This window comes from Pithys albifrons, chromosome 3 (assembly GCF_047495875.1).
Source record: "Pithys albifrons albifrons isolate INPA30051 chromosome 3, PitAlb_v1, whole genome shotgun sequence".
NCBI classification, from domain to species: Eukaryota; Metazoa; Chordata; class Aves; order Passeriformes; family Thamnophilidae; genus Pithys; species Pithys albifrons.
The window spans coordinates 40,173,058-40,191,066 of record NC_092460.1 but is presented as its reverse complement, the minus strand read 5'-3'; the positions used below and the strand labels follow the sequence as shown (position 1 = coordinate 40,191,066).

The 18,009-nt window shown below is 39.3% G+C and overlaps 1 protein-coding gene across 1 annotated transcript in view; it reads right to left on the bottom strand.

The window, feature by feature from the left end:
• The window catches only part of ANO2 (anoctamin 2), a 151,927-nt gene that overhangs the window by 125,508 nt on the left and 8,410 nt on the right, over positions 1–18,009 (bottom strand). The window contains exon 3 of the mRNA XM_071549788.1: positions 2,367–2,465. Within this exon, the coding sequence (XP_071405889.1) occupies positions 2,367–2,465 (99 nt within the window). The remainder of the gene's footprint in view (positions 1–2,366; positions 2,466–18,009) is intronic.

Below are 18,009 nucleotides of genomic sequence, written 5' to 3'. Positions count from 1 at the left end.
GCAGATTCCCAGAGAACACTTCGAACTAGTTCCCTGAGTGGCTTTAATTTTGTTCTCCTGAAATCTAGAGTAACAATCCTGTTGACTTTTTTGCTCATTAGACTGAACATTTTAAACCCAACCATCTTGTGATTGTTGTAGCCAACACAGTCTCCTTCCAATCACACATCCCACAAGTCCTTCTCTATTTACAAATATCATGCCTAGGAGGAGTTCTTTCCTTAGCTGGCTCACTGAATCCATGTAATAAGATATTATCTTCAACACCCTTTAGGAACTGGTCAGACTTGTACATTACAGCAGTACAATTTTCCAAGTTAATGTCTGGGGATTTGAAATTTAATTTCTCCTAATTGCCTCTAGAATAATATATCAGCTCTATCACCCTGACAGGGTAAGCAATACACCTACAATGACATCTACTTTGTTTTCCATCCTCCTAATCCTCATCCAGAGGTTCTCAGCCTTACAACCTCTAACTGCAACTTTTCTACACAGTACAACTCCACCTCTCCATCTCTGCCTATCCCTCCTGAACAGCCTTCAGCCCTCCAGTCATGGGACTTATTCCACCAACACTCACTAATCCTAGAGACATCATAGCTCTGGGAATGGAGCAACACTCCCACTTGTCCCTGTTTGTTTCTCATACTGTTTGTCCCCCATACTCATATTTGAGCGTGGTCCAGTCTCACTCCCCAAAAATAAGTGTATTATCATATCCAGAACTTTGTCAATAGCAAAAAGTGCTCACAAGGTACTTTTTCCCAGCATTTATTCTGAAAGATTATGTAAGACTAAAAATTTTTTTTAAAAAATAAATTAATGATAATTTAAAAAGTTGTAACCAATTCATTGTGTTTAGACTTGGATAAATAATTTCCACCAAAAATGCTTTTTTTATGGTTCAATGAGATCCTTGAATAAATAAAATAACATCACATAAAATACCTCATGTGCCTTGAGAACAACATTTGGGGGGGGGGGGGGTTTAGTGGTTATTGCCTTAATTTTTCTTTTTATATTGCCAAATCCCCAAAATACAAGATTTCAGGTTTTTCAGAGTTGATTTTTATTCCCTTCAAAGGAACTTTTTTCCCAACTGTCTTTAATTAAAAAAAACAACAACAAACTATAAACAGACAAACAAAAAACCAAACAAACAGAAAAAAAACCCTCAAAGCTCATTTTCTGGTTCTGCTGCTATTTCTTCATTAGAGACAACAGATGTTTTTTTCTACCCATCACAGGAGAGAAAGGGATGCAGAACCATTTGTGAATGACCAAGGAGCCCATTGGAGACCATCAGCTCCTGGACAGACTTTAACTCAGACCAACATTATGGCAATATTCAGCAATTAAAATACTGTAACATTTGCTTTAGTGCATCTGCAAAAAGAAAATTCCCATGAGCGCAGAAGGTGGGAGAAATGGGCAGGCACTGAAAATGCACAAAAGGAATGAAGCTGGGATCAGAGAGAGAGTTAAATATGTAGGTCCATTTTTAGAAGGTTCCTAGGGGTAATGTAGCTATTCAAAACAGATTCATTTTCAAAGATTGATTAGAAATATCCAGATTTTTTTTTCCCCCGGGATAAAAACACAAGACAGTAAGAGTATGCAAGATCGATTTAGCCAATCTTCAAACACTGACAGACTGTAACAGCCTGAGATGTGAACAACACTGAAGCTTTTGCTGGGTGAAAACAACTAATATGAAAAAAACCCCTCAAACAAAAACAAGCAACTCTGTGGAAGAAAATAAAAATTGATCTGTCATTTAATTCTAATGCTAAATCATTGCAGGGCCACAGATTTGGGGATCTGCTACTCAGAATTTACAGTATTTGTCAGAAACTCTCCTGAAAAGATACTGTAAAGAAGATAATGAGCTGAAGCTTTAATGACAATAGGCAGGTCTGAATTCAGTAGGTCATTAATACCACCAGAACAGACTTTCTGGGCATCCTCAGGCTTTAGAGAAGTCTTAAGGCAATATCCAGCTATCACACTGTCTTCCATACTTCACCTCACTTTTGAGGAAAAGTCCTTGGCAAAAATCCAAACAGTCACTGCCTTCTCAAGTTTCAAAGCCCTCCTTAAAACTCAGCTCTGTCATCACTCTCCTGGATGAAGACCATCAGCCAGCTGCCTTTGAAAACCCCTTTGGAAATCCCATCTTAAACAAAACTCTGAACAGTAAATCATCTCAAAATATTTCATAATGTGAAACAATAAGCCTGACAGCTCATCTGCTCTGATTTTGGAAATAAAGTAACTCCATTGGTTTCTATACATTTAATGATCTCTCTGATCCCTCCTCCTTCAGTCACACAACTTGTTGATAGGAAATGGGAGATACTTACCTTTTTAGTGGGCATTTTTATTTTAAGGAGTTCTGCTTCTCGACTAAGTACTTGCCAAGGTGCGTGTATACGAACAAAACTCAATCCTTGGCTCTTATTCTGAAACATAAAACAAAGTGAAAACAATGTATTTAAATATTACTGAACAGAATGTGGTACTAATGTTTCATGATGTCAGCTCCAACTAAATCATTCAACAGTAGGCAATCACAGTGAGCAACCAACTTCTGATATAGCTGGGCTCCAGAGTGGCATTTTCCTTAAAAGATGAACCTTCTAATGCTCTAAAATCCATAAATCTATTGCCTGCAGTGTAGCTGTGTGTACACCACGATGACGGAAGGCTACAGGTCCAGATTTTGAAATTATGAGACTGAGAAACTCCCAAGCTACAACTTCTTTGTGTGTTGATATTTTGTAAGTTGTCTGACGTCTTCAGTGGGCTTTTATGCCCATCTCAACCAACAAGGAAAAACATTTCTGCTGTTCTGGTTGTGCTTTGCTTTAGGGTCCCACTTTCAGTTTTGCCCAACTACTTCCCAGACGCTCCATCAGATTAGTAGTTCCTTATAGGAGATCAGGCCCAACACTGGTTGCTCTAAACATCTGCAGTTGAGGTAGCAACCCTAAAACATGCAAACTTAACTTTTGAAAAGAGATATGAGCCACGTTAATGTAAATAACTGGTTATGCTGTGCAGAAACACAAGACTGCACAGGAGGGCTTCTGCACAGCCACTTTGCTGCTCCTGGTAGCACATCTGACCTACACAAAGGCCCTCTGAGGGCATAAAGCAGCACCCCTGGCCAAAGCACAATTAAATGTAGGCAGATTAAGACAGATTCTTCCTCAATGCACACAAATAAAAGATATCAGTAAATCATAGAGATGAATGCTCACAGAGAAAATGTAGGAAAGAAAAGTTGGGAGGAAGACTAGAAAGAGAATATCAGAGAATCACCAGCTATAATATTGCATCACACCTTTGAAGGACACCTTTTCCTTGACAAAAATCCAAACAGCTACTCCCTTTTGAGCTTTCAAAGCCCTCCTTGAATCTCACCTCTGTCATCACTCCTCTGAATGCAGACTGTTAGACCAAATCCTTTTGAGAAGTGGACATGGGTAGATTTTCAGGAAGAATTTCTTCACTGAAAGGGTGGTCAGGCATTGGAAGGGGCTGCCCAGGGAGGTGGTGGAGTGCCCATCTCTGGAGGTGTTCAAGGAACAACTGGATGTGGCACTCAGTGCTCTGGTTTGGTTGTCAAGGTGGGGATTGGTCACAGGTTGGACTTGAAGGTCTTTTCCAACCTTGGTGACTCTTAAATTTGATTAATGATAAGATTAATGATGTTTGTGTATCTGTGTGCATGCTGGGGCATACTGTCCCTTTGCATTTTCCCACCCATAAGTGTGTAAGGACCTGGACAGTCCTCTGCCTTCAGGGGAGAAAAGAACCTCTATTTGCACTCCCTCATACACCCTGAAATTAAGAAGTGAAACAAAAAACTGAAGCAGGATGTCCAATTTGATGAGAAACAAAACTGGATCATATATTGGGCTTAAACACAAAACTGAGGTGGCCCACATGTTCCTATTATACATACAAGTAGCTGCACGTGTCTAGAGAGAGAATGTTAAAAGATAAACCTTAATCAACAGGGAACATATCTCTCCAAAGCAGGAAAAATAGGCCATATCCATGGAAATGTAGCATCTTCTGTTGGAAATTGACTCCAAGAAAGTTCTCTTTTTTAAAAGATTTTAATTAAGAGGACTAAGTCTCAAAGACTATTTAGCACTTTTACCTCAGGAAAACCTCTCCTCCTAGTGACTTTTTTTGTTTGTTTTGCATACAATTTCTGTCAACTTCCCAGGCTATATCATACCACATCGGCATCAACATTTTACACTGAGTTTTAAAATTCTTTAGAAATGTATAAACACTTACAACTTCATGTAAACCCCAAACGTGCATTTGCTGAATGTTTCCTAGTGCCTCCTTTTTGAAAAAGAATGTTAGGTGGAAATCAGCTAACATTTCTTCAGTGGGTCAGAGCTGTTTTCAAGAGCAGAATGATCTGCAGAATGACTCTTTCATCAGCCCAGTGGGGAAGGCAGCTTTAAGAGAAGGAAGTAAAAATTTACTGGGCATGAGCAGATGTTCTAGTAATCATTTGCTGAAAATAGATTAATAGCAGATGAGAGTTTAAATTTCAGTGGGTGAAGATCAGGAGGCTTCTTCTCAGCTTTTTGGCTAAATTCAAGTATGTGTCCTTTGTCTGGGGGACTATATTCCACACTGGCAAGAGGAGGGACAGTCTGATCTAATTGGTTGTTTCCAGCTCAGGCTCATATGACTACACAGATTGCAAATAAAATCTGTCAAATAATTTGAGAGAAAAGAATATGACCTTTGTATATTTGAACAAAAGTATGTTGGAAGGTTGTGCTGCTCATGAAGTGATATCAGATGCTGAGGAATCAGACCATTACAAATCTTTAAAAGGCTTAAAAATCACCCCAAGGTAGGAAATTGAGATAATTGTAATAAAGACTAGTGCAAAGTAAATGAAATAGGAGAAAGAGCACCAGCTGATTCCTATTGCATGGCAAACAGAAGATGCAGAACAATGGACTGTTGAATATTCAGCTTGGGATTACTAGAATCATGTCTCCCACATCTTCCTATATTTTCCTAATATTCAAATTAATCAAAGAAATTTAAAATAAATTTTGAATCATCAGTATCATGTCATATCTCAAGGGGTAAACCATCTAGCTAGTTTTCTGTGGGGTCACCAAAAGAAAAACCTACAGGGCTACTCTTCTGGTAAGGCTCCTTTCCCCACTTTTCAAGGCTTCACCTGCAGCAGTTCCAGGTGTCTTTGCATGCCCTTTTTTGTCATTATCATTATGATTTCTGGCAAAGGTCTGCTCAACTAACTTATTCCCAGAGTGCTTATTGTGTTGCAGACATCACCAGGAGTTAGAACTTGCTTTTCTCACTGCCAGAGTGGGTTTACAACTGTTTACTGGAGACATCCCCTCAGTGGTGTCTTCTGCTTAATCCCCTGAAACGATCTCAAGGTAAGTGTGTTTGTCAGTTTGCTCTGATGAAATGCTGTCATTCTCTTCTCCTGAATGCTCACAGTCACCACTGCTGATTCATTGTGTCACCAAAGCCAACACATAGTGCTGGCTAAGGTTATTTTTGTTAGACCATTCAGTTGTTATTTAATCCAACCATCCTTAATCAAGTCCTTTTCCACTTACAGCTGATGTCCCACAGGACTTTATTCTTGGCCCTGCATTTTTCTGTGTCTGTATCATTGCACTCACTGATTGTTTTATTCAAATGACTAAGTATTCCTGTGCAGATGACAAACAGATTTGTTGCTCTCATGATCCCATTTCTTTCTTTTGTCAAATCTATATTCCATATTACAGAGTTCTTCCAATAAGTTTCAAGAGTGGAAGTTTTTCAATAAGGTAGTTTGCAATTATTCAAGACATATTTATATCTTGGCTTCTTTCCTCCTTTCTAAAGTTGAATTAGGTTTTCCCATTTCAATACGAAAACTCAGCATTAAAGTCAAATGGAAGAAAATCTGGAAGGTCTGCTTTGTTTTTCAATCAGCACATGAAGAAAAATATGTTGGGTATTTCTTCCAGTCTATCATGTATTCTTAGTAGTTTAAAGCAGGACTTTAACAACAGCCTATATTGCATTTTTTTCTGTCTTAGAGTGGAAATGCATAGGATGAATAAAATTTAAATTTCTCCAAGGAGTCATTTTCTATCTTTCCTGCCTTAACAGTAAAATACATTTAGGACCTGCATCAACTGCAAGTCTAAGATTTATTGCAAACTTATTATCATCAAGGCCACAGCAGAAAAAAATAATATATAACTACAAAAGCTCTCATACATATATATAAAGGATGTTTTTCTCTTGGTTATGGTTTGACTGATGATAATTCAAAAAGTGATTAATCTTTTTACTGAAAGCTGAACATTCTGAAACAGGGCCAAACAAGCATAACTAAGAGAAACTAAGTTTATTTAGACACCTCTAAAATGAGTTAAATCATATGGCACTGAAGATAATATTCGTATTTGTCAGTCACAACCAAGACAATGGAAAGGGCAAACCCAATAATTTTAATCAGATTTTTTTGTAATTAGCACATTGCTCCTTGGAATTTTGTAAATAAAAAATTTGTTGCTGAATGCAGCATTTTAGTGAGTATTTCTCATTATTTCCTCGTCATGAAATCACTAAAGGCAGAAAGAAGGTGAAAGAAGTTATTAACTGCTTTATGAGGGATAAGAAAGGAATTGCTGATCTTTCTTATTATTTAAATATATATATATTTACATAGGAAATGGAAAGGCATAACTCATAAAACCTGAAGCATGTAAGCTTCCGTCTTAAAAAGACAAAGTAACTAGAGTTTAAACATTTTCAGTGATTATTAAATAGACGGAAAAATACCAGACACCTACAGACAGGAACTTCTAATGGCTTCAGGTAACATAGTGAGACATCTTTTGCTGGCTTTGGTAATACAGCCACACTAGGAAAGCAACAGTGAGACAGCCTGTAGAGACAGGAAAAAAATACAGGTCCTCGTAGCTCAGTAAAAATCATCATCTTCCCATATATTCCGTCACCAAATGGATCCGTCACGTCTGCAAATGCAATTGGTCAAGATTAATGTCTCCTCTCCTGATGCCATCCCTGGAAATTGAGGTGAATAACAATGCAATGTGATAGCACAAATAAAATGCAATTCCTTGTTATTATCACAGGGCTCTGGTCCCCTTCATTTCCCAAAAGCAGAGCCAAGGGTTGAGCTCTTGGCCCCCGTCACAGGTAGCACTGGATTGCATGACACAGCACTGCCAGATCCAGACAGCGAGTGCAGAAGTGTCTGTGCTCTGTGCCAGATGTATTGAATCTCTATCTGTGCAAGGGATGGTGATTTTCTGTCCCTAAAGCTTTGTATCCAAGATACAGAATCAGTTCCCCACAAAGCACGGATACCAAAGTGTGTGCCAGCTGCACAAGAAATAGGAAGTGCAGGGCATTAGTCCAGGTGAGACCTCAAGACACAGAATATATTGACATGGATAAGCCAGTCCAAAGCAACTCCCTGCTCATGTTATCAATCTCATGTAGAGAAATAATTTCTGTCACTGATTAAATGAAGATAGTGGAATTTCTCTCTATCAAAAGGCATTTGTGAAGATAAGTATGTTATATATTGAGGCGTGCTCAGATAATACAATAAACAAGTAAGAATATGGCTACATCCTATGCATCTCATAATTTTCACAGTTTCCTTCAAAAACTGTAGTTCTTTTACCTTTGCCAACCCTTCCTTTTTCTATTTTCATGATTTCTCCAGGTTATAAATCTACCTTCCTGTATGTGTATATAGACAAGTTCGAGTCCAGATTTCAGACCTTAAGCAAAGGTGTAATAATTTAAACAATTTGACAACTAGCCTTTCTCTTTCTTAATTTCTACCAACAGTGACAGTGTAAATGTCCTGTTGATTTTGCTCTCTTAGTCCCACCTGTGAATATGACCAGTCAAGGAATATACCAGTGTGTATAAGCATAGAAGAGAACACATTAGTGCTTAGATAAAGCACTGTGGAATGAAACAGTTCACTTTGCTAATCCTTTGCAATGTTTCTTCATGGCATTGTTACCTTTCCAACCAAAGTCTTCCCATTCATATAGAGACAGGAAGTGTCTCTGAACAGAAGATGATACAGGAAGCCTAAAAACACAGGAGTGCGTCCTCTGAAGAAGATGGAAATTTTTAATGGCACATAACAGAATGAAAACGAGCTGTCAGAAACTCAAGCACAAATGTAGAATAGATTGGTGAGTCTGCCAATAAAGAGACACAGACCTGTGCATTACTGCAGTCTTTGAGACAGGACATCCGTGGAGGTGAGCAACAAATATGCCAGGATTGTCATTCAGTATGATTCTTTCTAAATACACAGTTTGGATTTAAAAATTAGGGCACTTTATTTGCTATTTTTCAAATGTTTATCCATGAGCATTAAATACTATAGTATGAAAAACATGACTTTCAAATATAAAGTAAAATCACCCCTATTTCTTTAGAATAACTTTATCAGCAAAGTTCTCCTATTGTCAATGACACAAATTTCTTGCTAGGAAAGTGTAGCACAATTTCAGTACATCTTCTGAGACTGAAGAATACCAGAAATAATAACAAAATGCAAAACTGAAAGCCCTACACACAAATCAAACTGTCTCAAAGAGGAAGGGAGGAGCATGTCTCCTCTACCATTTTGGCAGTGTCAATGGAAAATCACATCATCAGCTGGCCTGGCTACACTCAGTGACAAATCAGCCAGAAAATAAGCCAATCTCCTGTAAAATACATCATATCAAACTTGATTATCAATAATAAAATCAACAAACTTCTCGAGGCCAATGAGTTAACATTAAAAAAGGGCAAAATGTAATTCCTCTTGAGGGAATGAGACACACTAATCTGCACAGAGATTTATACCCTAAACAATTTTCCAGATGAAGAAGCAAGATCATGGAAGTCAATCTTTAGACCAGATAACAGGCATGTTACCAGTAGGGGGATTAATGAAACAGAGATTGAACCCCCACTCTAGTAGACTCAATTTCAAGACAGAAAAGGATTTTGAGAAAGAGAAAAAAACAAACTAAAAAGTGTTAGTTAGGACACCTAACTGAAAAAACAGAGGAATGGAAGCTTAAAATTTTGCTTCACCACTCAATCCTTGATCTGGGATATTAACAAACAAGCATATAAAGGGATAATTAAAAGAATTTAAATTTCAAATCATTCTTAGGAAAACCATTTTTGAGGGTTTATTTAATTTAAAAGTGTTAACAGATTGTACAAATACATTCCATTTAACAAGTACGTTCTCCTAATCATAAACTACAAGCCCTTGCAGGATAGTGCTTCCCTCTGAGGCCTCTCCCCAAAGATCAGTAGCAGTAAAAGGAACATTGGCTGTCTTTGCAGAGGCTTGATTGGATGGGGATTGAGATGAAGACAATCAAAGTATTTGGGCTTGTTTCCTGGTATCCAATCAAAGTATTTGGGCTTCCCTGGACTGCTACAGCCTCAGAGTAAACAGGGGGAGATGCAGAAGAAGCACTGGCAGTCACACAGTGACATCATGTGACTCATTTTGGATAAGGCAACATGTCCTGGGTGGATGAATATTCAGGAGACTGGGTAGGAGGAGAACCTGCACTGCTGGAAAAAAAAGAGTCACTAAAGGGGCTGTGCAGTGTAAGCACTACACAACATCATCTGAAAAAAGATAAGCAGTGGGAAGGCAAATGGTGCTGATGAAGTTTTTCAGGACGGAAAGGATAAAATAGACTGTTAAAAACTGTACAAAAGCTTTGTAAGAACAAGAGCCTGAAAAATACCAAGCAGTTCTCAGTGTAAATAAACAAAAAGCAATATCTGTGGGTTACATCCAGATTCACATAACAAGATGCTGGGCTCTGATCTGACCTGTAGCAGTCAGCAGAGACATCTCGGGGTTGCAACAGAAAGTCCCTTGAAAAGTATGAGCTCAGTATTTTGCAAGAGCCAAGAAGTAAAGCTAACATTACATTCTATTAGGAAAGATACAGTGTCTAAGAAAAAAAACCATTCAAACATAGCTGTACCCACATCTTGAACTCAGTGTGCATTCCCTATCTGCCCACCTCCAAAGAGATAAGTTAGACCAAAAAAAAGGTTCAGAGGAGGGCAACAATCTCCACAAAAGCCTTGCTGTGACAGCTGTAGAGGAATCACTGAGGAGATCAAGACCTTTTGTCTCAGAAACTTAAGGAAGTTATTGTAGAAGTCTATAAACTCATGCATGATAAGCAGGTGGGGTGTGGATAGACAGCCCAAAGCCATACTGAAAATAAGCAAAATAACATGGATATCAATGCAGTGGGTAAATGCCTCTGTCCTGTCACAGGACTTTATGGGTGCAAAAACTGAAAAATATTTCAAGAAGAAACTACACCAGACTTTGGAATAGAGATTCTCCAGGAGGTTATGAGGGAGCCAAAATACATCAAGGGAGGGATAGTACCTGAATTGAAAGTACCTGCCATCATGAGAACATCAGAGCAAAAGTGTAATGTAACTATGTACCATTCCTGTTGTCTCCTAAACATTTCACCATTGCAACTATTTTATGCACAGAACTCTCTCAAACTACAGGATCATTTTCTGGTGATTATGCCAATACCTAGACAAGCAGCTCCCAGCCAGGGAGGCACAAGCATTCTCCAGATGCAATGTGGAACTGATAAGCTCTGTGAATTGCTTGCAGGCTCTGCAGATGATAAGGCAGCAATAGCAAGAGCCCTGAAATCTGAGCAAATCATCAAGCAAAAAATATAGGTACTTGAAATGCTGTAGCTGAGACTATCAGGAGAAGCTTGGCAAACAGGCTGGGAATCAGTGTCTAAGAAATACCTCATTCACAGATGGAAAGTGCAGTATTTATAATATTTCTGGAGCTCTAAGAGACCCAGCACCACCAGCAAATACAGTACCAAGGCTGGAAATAGTATCTTCCTACAGGAGTGTGGTAATCTCTGAAATCAGCCAGTAAACAAAAATATTACTTTTCAGAAATGTTAATTAGCCGAGCACATTATAGTGATCTCTGCAAAATGTGCTGGATTATCAACAGTTTTGAAAATCAGACCTCAACATACTCAGTTCCCAAAAAATTATGGTGCAAAGGGCACTCATTCACTAGATATCAGCAGAGTACCTATTACAGCACATACTTCATTCACCCATCCCAGCAGTACTGCTCTGTACCTGCCACTACCTACATGGACCAAATTTAGCTCACATCTGCACCACCATAAATTCAGAGTTACTCTGAAAATAAAAAAGAAGATGGCAGCTAGTCAGAGTATACAAGTGCCAATTTGCTTCTTTGTAGCACAAAAAATAAAGAAGAATTATTAAAAAATCAGTCACCAGATCATTGTAACTGAAATGCGGGGTTTATTTTCTGGTATAGTCCTAAGAATAATCTGTCAGCAAATGTTGTCCCAATACCAATGTTTGCTGAAGCTTAACACACTGTGAAGTTATAGGTTCTCCAATACATTTCACAACGTCATGCAAAACCCCCCATATTTTAGTAAGATTTTACTTTTGGGTTGACATTAAGATATGAAGATTGATGTAGAAAGCTGAACAAATTGCTTCTAGGGATGTACTTAGCAGATAGAATGCAGAATATGAATATTAACCTGATTCAATGCCAGTGTTCTATGCCTTGAGGGGAAATGAATTAGCAAAGCAAAAGGGTAAGATTTGTTATTCCAAACCTGATGGTATCACACAAATTGAAGTTTACAGGAAATCATTACCAGAGTTTTGTAATAAAAGTGGTGCTATACACTGATAGCTGTGAGTACCTTCCATCTTCCACATCTTAAAATCCATTTTATGTCTCATGAGAAGTACTCTATATGTTGTCATTTCCATAAATCTTTTTGCTTGTTTTACATCAGCTCACTCAAAGAAAATCACCTGTTACTCTGTATAGACAGCCTTTCAAAAACTTTTATTGCCTCACAGTGGACATTTTTGTACTTTTGTTTCATCATGTTTCTACCATATTTTTCCTATACTTCTACCATACTGATTTTCCGAGAAATATTAGAAGTTCACAAAAGGGAGGCTGAGCAATAAACCCACATGCACACTATGCAAGGCTGTGATTTAATAATAGGATATGTTTAGTGGCAGAACACCTAAATCGTGGAATATAGAATGACCTGGGTTGGAAGGGACCTGAAAAATCATCTTGCTCCAACCCCCTGCCATGGACAGGAACACCTTCCATTAGCCCAGGTTGCTCAGAGCCCCATCCAGCCTGGCCTGGAACACTTCCAGGGATGGGGCAGCCACAGCTTCTCTGGGAAACCAGTGCCAGGGCCTCACCACCCTCACAGAGAAGAATTTCTTTCTAATATCCAATCCAAACCTGTTCTCTGTCAGTTTGAAGCCATTCCCCCTTGTCCTGTCAGTCCAGGCCCTTGGAAATAGTCTCTCTCCATCTTCCCTGTGGGCTCCCTTCAGGCACTGCAAGGTCACAATTATGTCACCCCAAAGCCTTCTCTTCTCCAGACTGAACAATCCCAACTCTCCCAGCCTTTCCTCCCAGCAGAGCTGCTCCATCCCTCTGATCATCTTGGTGTCCCTCCTCTGGCCTCGCTGCCACAGCTCCATGTCCTTGCTGTGCTGGGCCCCCAGGGCTGGAGGCAGCTCTGCAGGGGGGTGTCCCCAGAGCAGAAGGGCAGAATCTCCTCCCTCCATCAAATCTTGCATAGCATAAGCCAGGTACTCTCAGGAGAGATTTTTAAGATCTCCTCAGTGGCTGAGGATGCTCAAGTCAGATCATTCCTGTACATTACAAACTGTGATCCTCAGATCTGTCCCATAACACATTTAGTCTCCAGTGTATGTCTTTCTATATGTCATGAGAGCAACCAACAAGCACTGAATCAAAGTTTTCAGAAATCAATGGGGAAAACCAAATCTCTTTATACCAGCATCATTAAGGCCTGCAGAAAGTAGCCATCACTTTTAAAGCCCTGATAGAGTCACACACTTATCTTGCATCTTAAGAGCATACTTTTTGAACATTCACAGAGTGAACATACAGGAAAACATTTCTGTAGCAGAAACTGAAGCTAAGTTTTGAGTGCCTCAGTAGGGTGTGCTCCTAAGGACTTGAGAGGCTGCTTGCTTGAGAAAGAACATCAGAACACATTCTCATAACAAACTGCTATAGATATATATAGATATATATATATATAAATATTCACACTTGACATGGCTGGAGAAGTGTTACATACATGTACAGAGGTGATCACATGTCAAGTTATATCATTAGCTCTCGGTTTATAAGAAAGGAAATATCAAGACTGAGATCAAAAGGAAAAAGTGGGAGGGGTTGTTTTGCCTTCTTTTTTTTTTTCCCCACTTGTTTTAAGAGCCTTCAGTAAACATAGATGTCTCAAGCAAAACTCTGGTCTATTTGCAGGGGAAATGACTGGCTCTGTCTGTTTAATACTGATCACAAGATGCATTTTGTTCTTGGCATGCAGTAGGGACAGTATTCTGAGCTGAGAGATTTATTCTGCAAAACTGGGAGCAAAAAAAAAACAAACAAGGAAAAAATTAGGAGATTTAAGCAGTAATTGGTGAACAATAAGAGATGGGGAGACTAAGTCACGACAATAAATTACCTGCATACTTTGGTTTGCTAAAGAAACAATATAGAAAATTGTGTCTTTGCCTTCCCTTACCACAAATCCATACTGGCATTTCTATTACACAAATATTCCATTTGTGGTCAAGGATAGTTTAAATGCATTGTAATATCTTAACCATTAAATTCTTCAGTCAGATCAAGATCTCATTTGCACAAGCTTGAGAGAATGGTACATATCACTGTTTCTTTGTACTCACACCACAATTTTTCTTAGCTACTCTACCCTGTTCTTACACTAAAATTATGACCTTGGTCATACAGAATCCATCTTTTTCTTTCGTGTTTATTTGGAACACTCTGGATTCTCATCTGTTGTACACCCCAACAGTAATATAAATAGCAGTAACCACATAGATCCAGATCTGGTTATATAACTTTTGCACATGATGTGAAAACATTAAAAATATAACTTTAAGTTTAGCATTCACTATTAAAAATGTTGAGTGGGGTTTTTCCCAAAAGATTCACACATCAATCACAGATAACTGAAGAGATGTTTTGGCTGAAACAGGTTTCAACTGGAACATTCACACATACACAAAATGACCTCTTAATACTGGTAGGATATTATTATTATTTTGGAGCTTTCTTAAATTTTGTTTTAACAAAGACTCTTCACTAAATATTTGCAACATGTGTTAGCACTTTTCAAATATTTATAGAGATGGTTTACAAAAAAAAACACAACTAATTGCAATGCTTCCTTTTGACTAAAAGCACAAACACACATACACAAGTTTACATAACTCTGAAAGTTTAAAAAGTGCCTTAATTCCACTTGAGTCCACATGTTAGCATAGATATATAGATAGATACATATATCCATGCACAGTGTACATACACACAGTTATATGTATCTACATTAGAAACCCCTACTTGAACTTTGAGCCTCTAGGGGAACTACTTTTCCATTCAAACCTTCTGCTCCTGCTCCCACTTGGCCTTTTCCCATTTCCATTTCCACTCCAGCACACTTTGCCTACCTGTAGTTAACAAGTACAGATCTAAATGTGATTGTGAGGTATTTGTCAAACACAGCTTTCTGGAGAAAAAAAAATGAGCAAATTTATGGAAGCAGTGCACCTTTTGACATCAACTGAACAGAACAGATTGACAGGCAACATTTACTAACTAAAATTCTACATAATTTATTGGTCTTTATATTATGATTAGTAACTAAAATATAATCATTTATAAGAAGTAGACTATAATAAATACAGCTGAGAATCAGGATGAACTTGGCTTTTCAAAGGCACCTACCCCTTTATAGTGATTATATGAGCATGCTTCTGAATACAGATACTTGGATATGGAAAGTATAAGGCTATGGGGGTTTATTCTGCCCTGTTTGTACTTGAAAGAGCACCCAGGATTGTACTAAGAAAATACCAGCAGATCAAGAGAGGTGTTCCTACCCCTCTACTCAGCCCTGGTAGGCACATCTGGAGTGCTGTGTCCAGCTCTGGCTTCTCAGGACAATAGGGAAATGGACCTCCTGGAGCGGGTCCAGTGGAGGCTGCAGAGATGCTGAAAGGATTGGAGCATCTCTCTTAGGATGAAAGGCTGAGGGAGCTGGGGCTGTTCAGCCTTCAGAAAAGACACTGAGAGGGGACGTCTCCCATGTCTTTCAGTGTGTGCAGGGAGGGGGAAGAGCATGGACCAGGCTCTGCTTGGGGGTGCCCAGCAATGGCACAAGGGGAATGGGCAGGAACTGATGCCCAGCAAGTTCCACCTGAACATGAGGAAGAATTCCTTTGCTGTGCAGTGACTGATCACAGAACAGATTGCCCAGAGAGGGTGTGGAGTCTCCCTCACTGGGTATTCCAGAACCATCTGAACACAAGTCTGTGCCATGTGCTCTGGGATGGCCCTGCTGGAGCAGGGAGGTGGGACCAGCTGAGCCACTGTGGTCCCTTCTCACCTGAACCAATTCTGTGATTCTGCTCTTCCATTTCTTCCACAGTCCCATCTGTTTTCAAGGGTCCAGGTAGCAGGATGATGCCCATTGCCTCAGTTCCCGCATTTGGCTTACAGCTTTTGATATACATTTCCTTGGCTACACTTATTATTGTGATTTTAATTACACTGGAGTGCTCTGTAATTTTATGCCAGCCATTTTCTTTGACAATTGCCACTGACATGTAAAGTTGAATGACTAGATTTTAGAGCTACTTATTTGTCTTTAGCAGTACTTAAAATTCTACAACATTAACAAAATTGCTTTTCTGTTCATTACATTTCCATCTTTTGTGAAATAGTGGTAGTTGAGAATTACAAGAAGCACAGGACAAGACTGCAGAATAGCTATACTGACCTCAGGAGGGGTACCAATCACTATATAAAACCACACCTACTTTTTAATTACTAGGATGAGCTGCCTTTAATAACATAATCCAGCAAGTCATATGTGGGGTTTGTCCTGCCAGAGAGTGCATCTGATAATGCTCATAGAGCATTATGAAGATCTGGAAATTAGCAGCAATTTACAGCTGGATCTTGTAAAAGCATTCTTTGTGCTGACTTTTCTGTGAAGAGATTGCCAGTTGGTGGCCAGATGTGACAAAACATCCCTAAACCAACAAATACTTTCCAGGAGAGTCACTTGTGAACTGTGGCTCACAGGTGAAAAACAAACTGGGGTTCCCCTGTGGTGCAAGCTGTGACTTATACCGTCACCATGGTGCTCTCAAATGCCTCCAGCAACAGAACACTTGAAAAGTAAAGCAAGTCCTCTAATGAGCAAACCTTGGTGCCTGGCTAAAGGTGAACTTTGCCAGCTTTGGGTGAGCAGTTTCTTAAGGATGGTATAACTTTAAAGCAGGAGAGAATAAGGGAGGAACAAAACTTTGCACAGAAGTCTTTGAGAGAGAAGCTGGTGAGAAGTGTGAAGTCCTCGTGTAAGTAGCAGTCCCCAGATTTTTTCTCAGATGTCTTGGATGATATGAGTTCATGTCTGAAGCTGATGGACAGCAGGGAATAGTGAAGGGATGACAAAACAAAAAGGACAGACCATAGAAAATACAGTCACACTGGAGTAGCAGGATTGCTATGGGTATAGGATGTGAAGAAGAAAGAGCACCGTGGACAGAAATGGAGCTTCCTGGGAAGGGCAGAGGTCTGTGGTGGTTAGGCAGGCAGTCCTGCAGGAGACTGGAATGAAGGTACAGCAGTGAATAGGCAGAGGTGAGCAGGTCAAGCACTGGTGAAGGGAAGCAGTTACCCTGCATTGACCTGTGAAAGCTGAGCAGTGCCACTGGAGGTAGAGTAAACATTATCCAGTGAACTTGCAGAGACCAGTGACAAGCAGGCAGGTTTGCCAGAGCTACAGGGCAAAGCCTGAAATAACACCTGCATAACAAAAAATATCATATAAAATTTCATAGGTCTCACTAACCAGAGTGTGCAGAAAGGGGGCAGAATCCTTCCAATGACCTTCCATAGATGCAGGATCTTTAGGACACTACTTTGTCCTGATCACCTAACAGGGTTCAGAGGCAGTTGAATATGTGAAAATCTTAAGAGGCAAGTAAAGAATAATTATTCAAAGCCTGTAAAATGAGGTATGGAATATGACAGCTGTAAAAAGAACAGGAACACCAGCAATATCCAGGCATCAGGGCTTTACAATTTACAAATGACTGAGGGTAATGGGAGTGAGGCAAGCAAGGGAGAGAAACAATTAGACATAAATCCAGGAACACTAATACCTGAAAAACTAAAGGTGACTTATGGAACATGCATGGAGATGAAACCCTGTTTCAAAGTATTAGGAAAGACAAGTAACCCTTCTCATCCTGTGATCAGTTTCATTGGGAGCAGACTTTTAGTGATTTGAGGAAACGTATAGGATGGGTAGGGATATTCTTCCCCATTTTTAAGGATTTAAGGAAAAATAACAGTAGTTTGAACTAGCACTTTTGAGTCAGCTTGGAGTCCTTAAGTATTTGTAAGATCTTGAGTATGTATTCTGTATGTCTACAATGCTAATTTTTCTTTGTATTACTAAATTATACCAGGTAAACTAGGACCGAGCTTAATGGACATGTAGACAAAGCCTGCAGATAAATTCCCTGTGTCCCAATGGGTAAAATGACACCATGTCTCAGTGAACATCACTGTTCTCCTCTGGAACAGAAAGATATTGGTATATTTTCCAGGGCACTCAATGTTGGCATCAACCTATGGAAAATAATATTCACCTCCATGTTAATCAGGAGGATGCTTCTGAGTGGTGTCATTATGATCACCCTAGAAAGGTTGCTGTTCCCAAAGAAAAGAAGGAA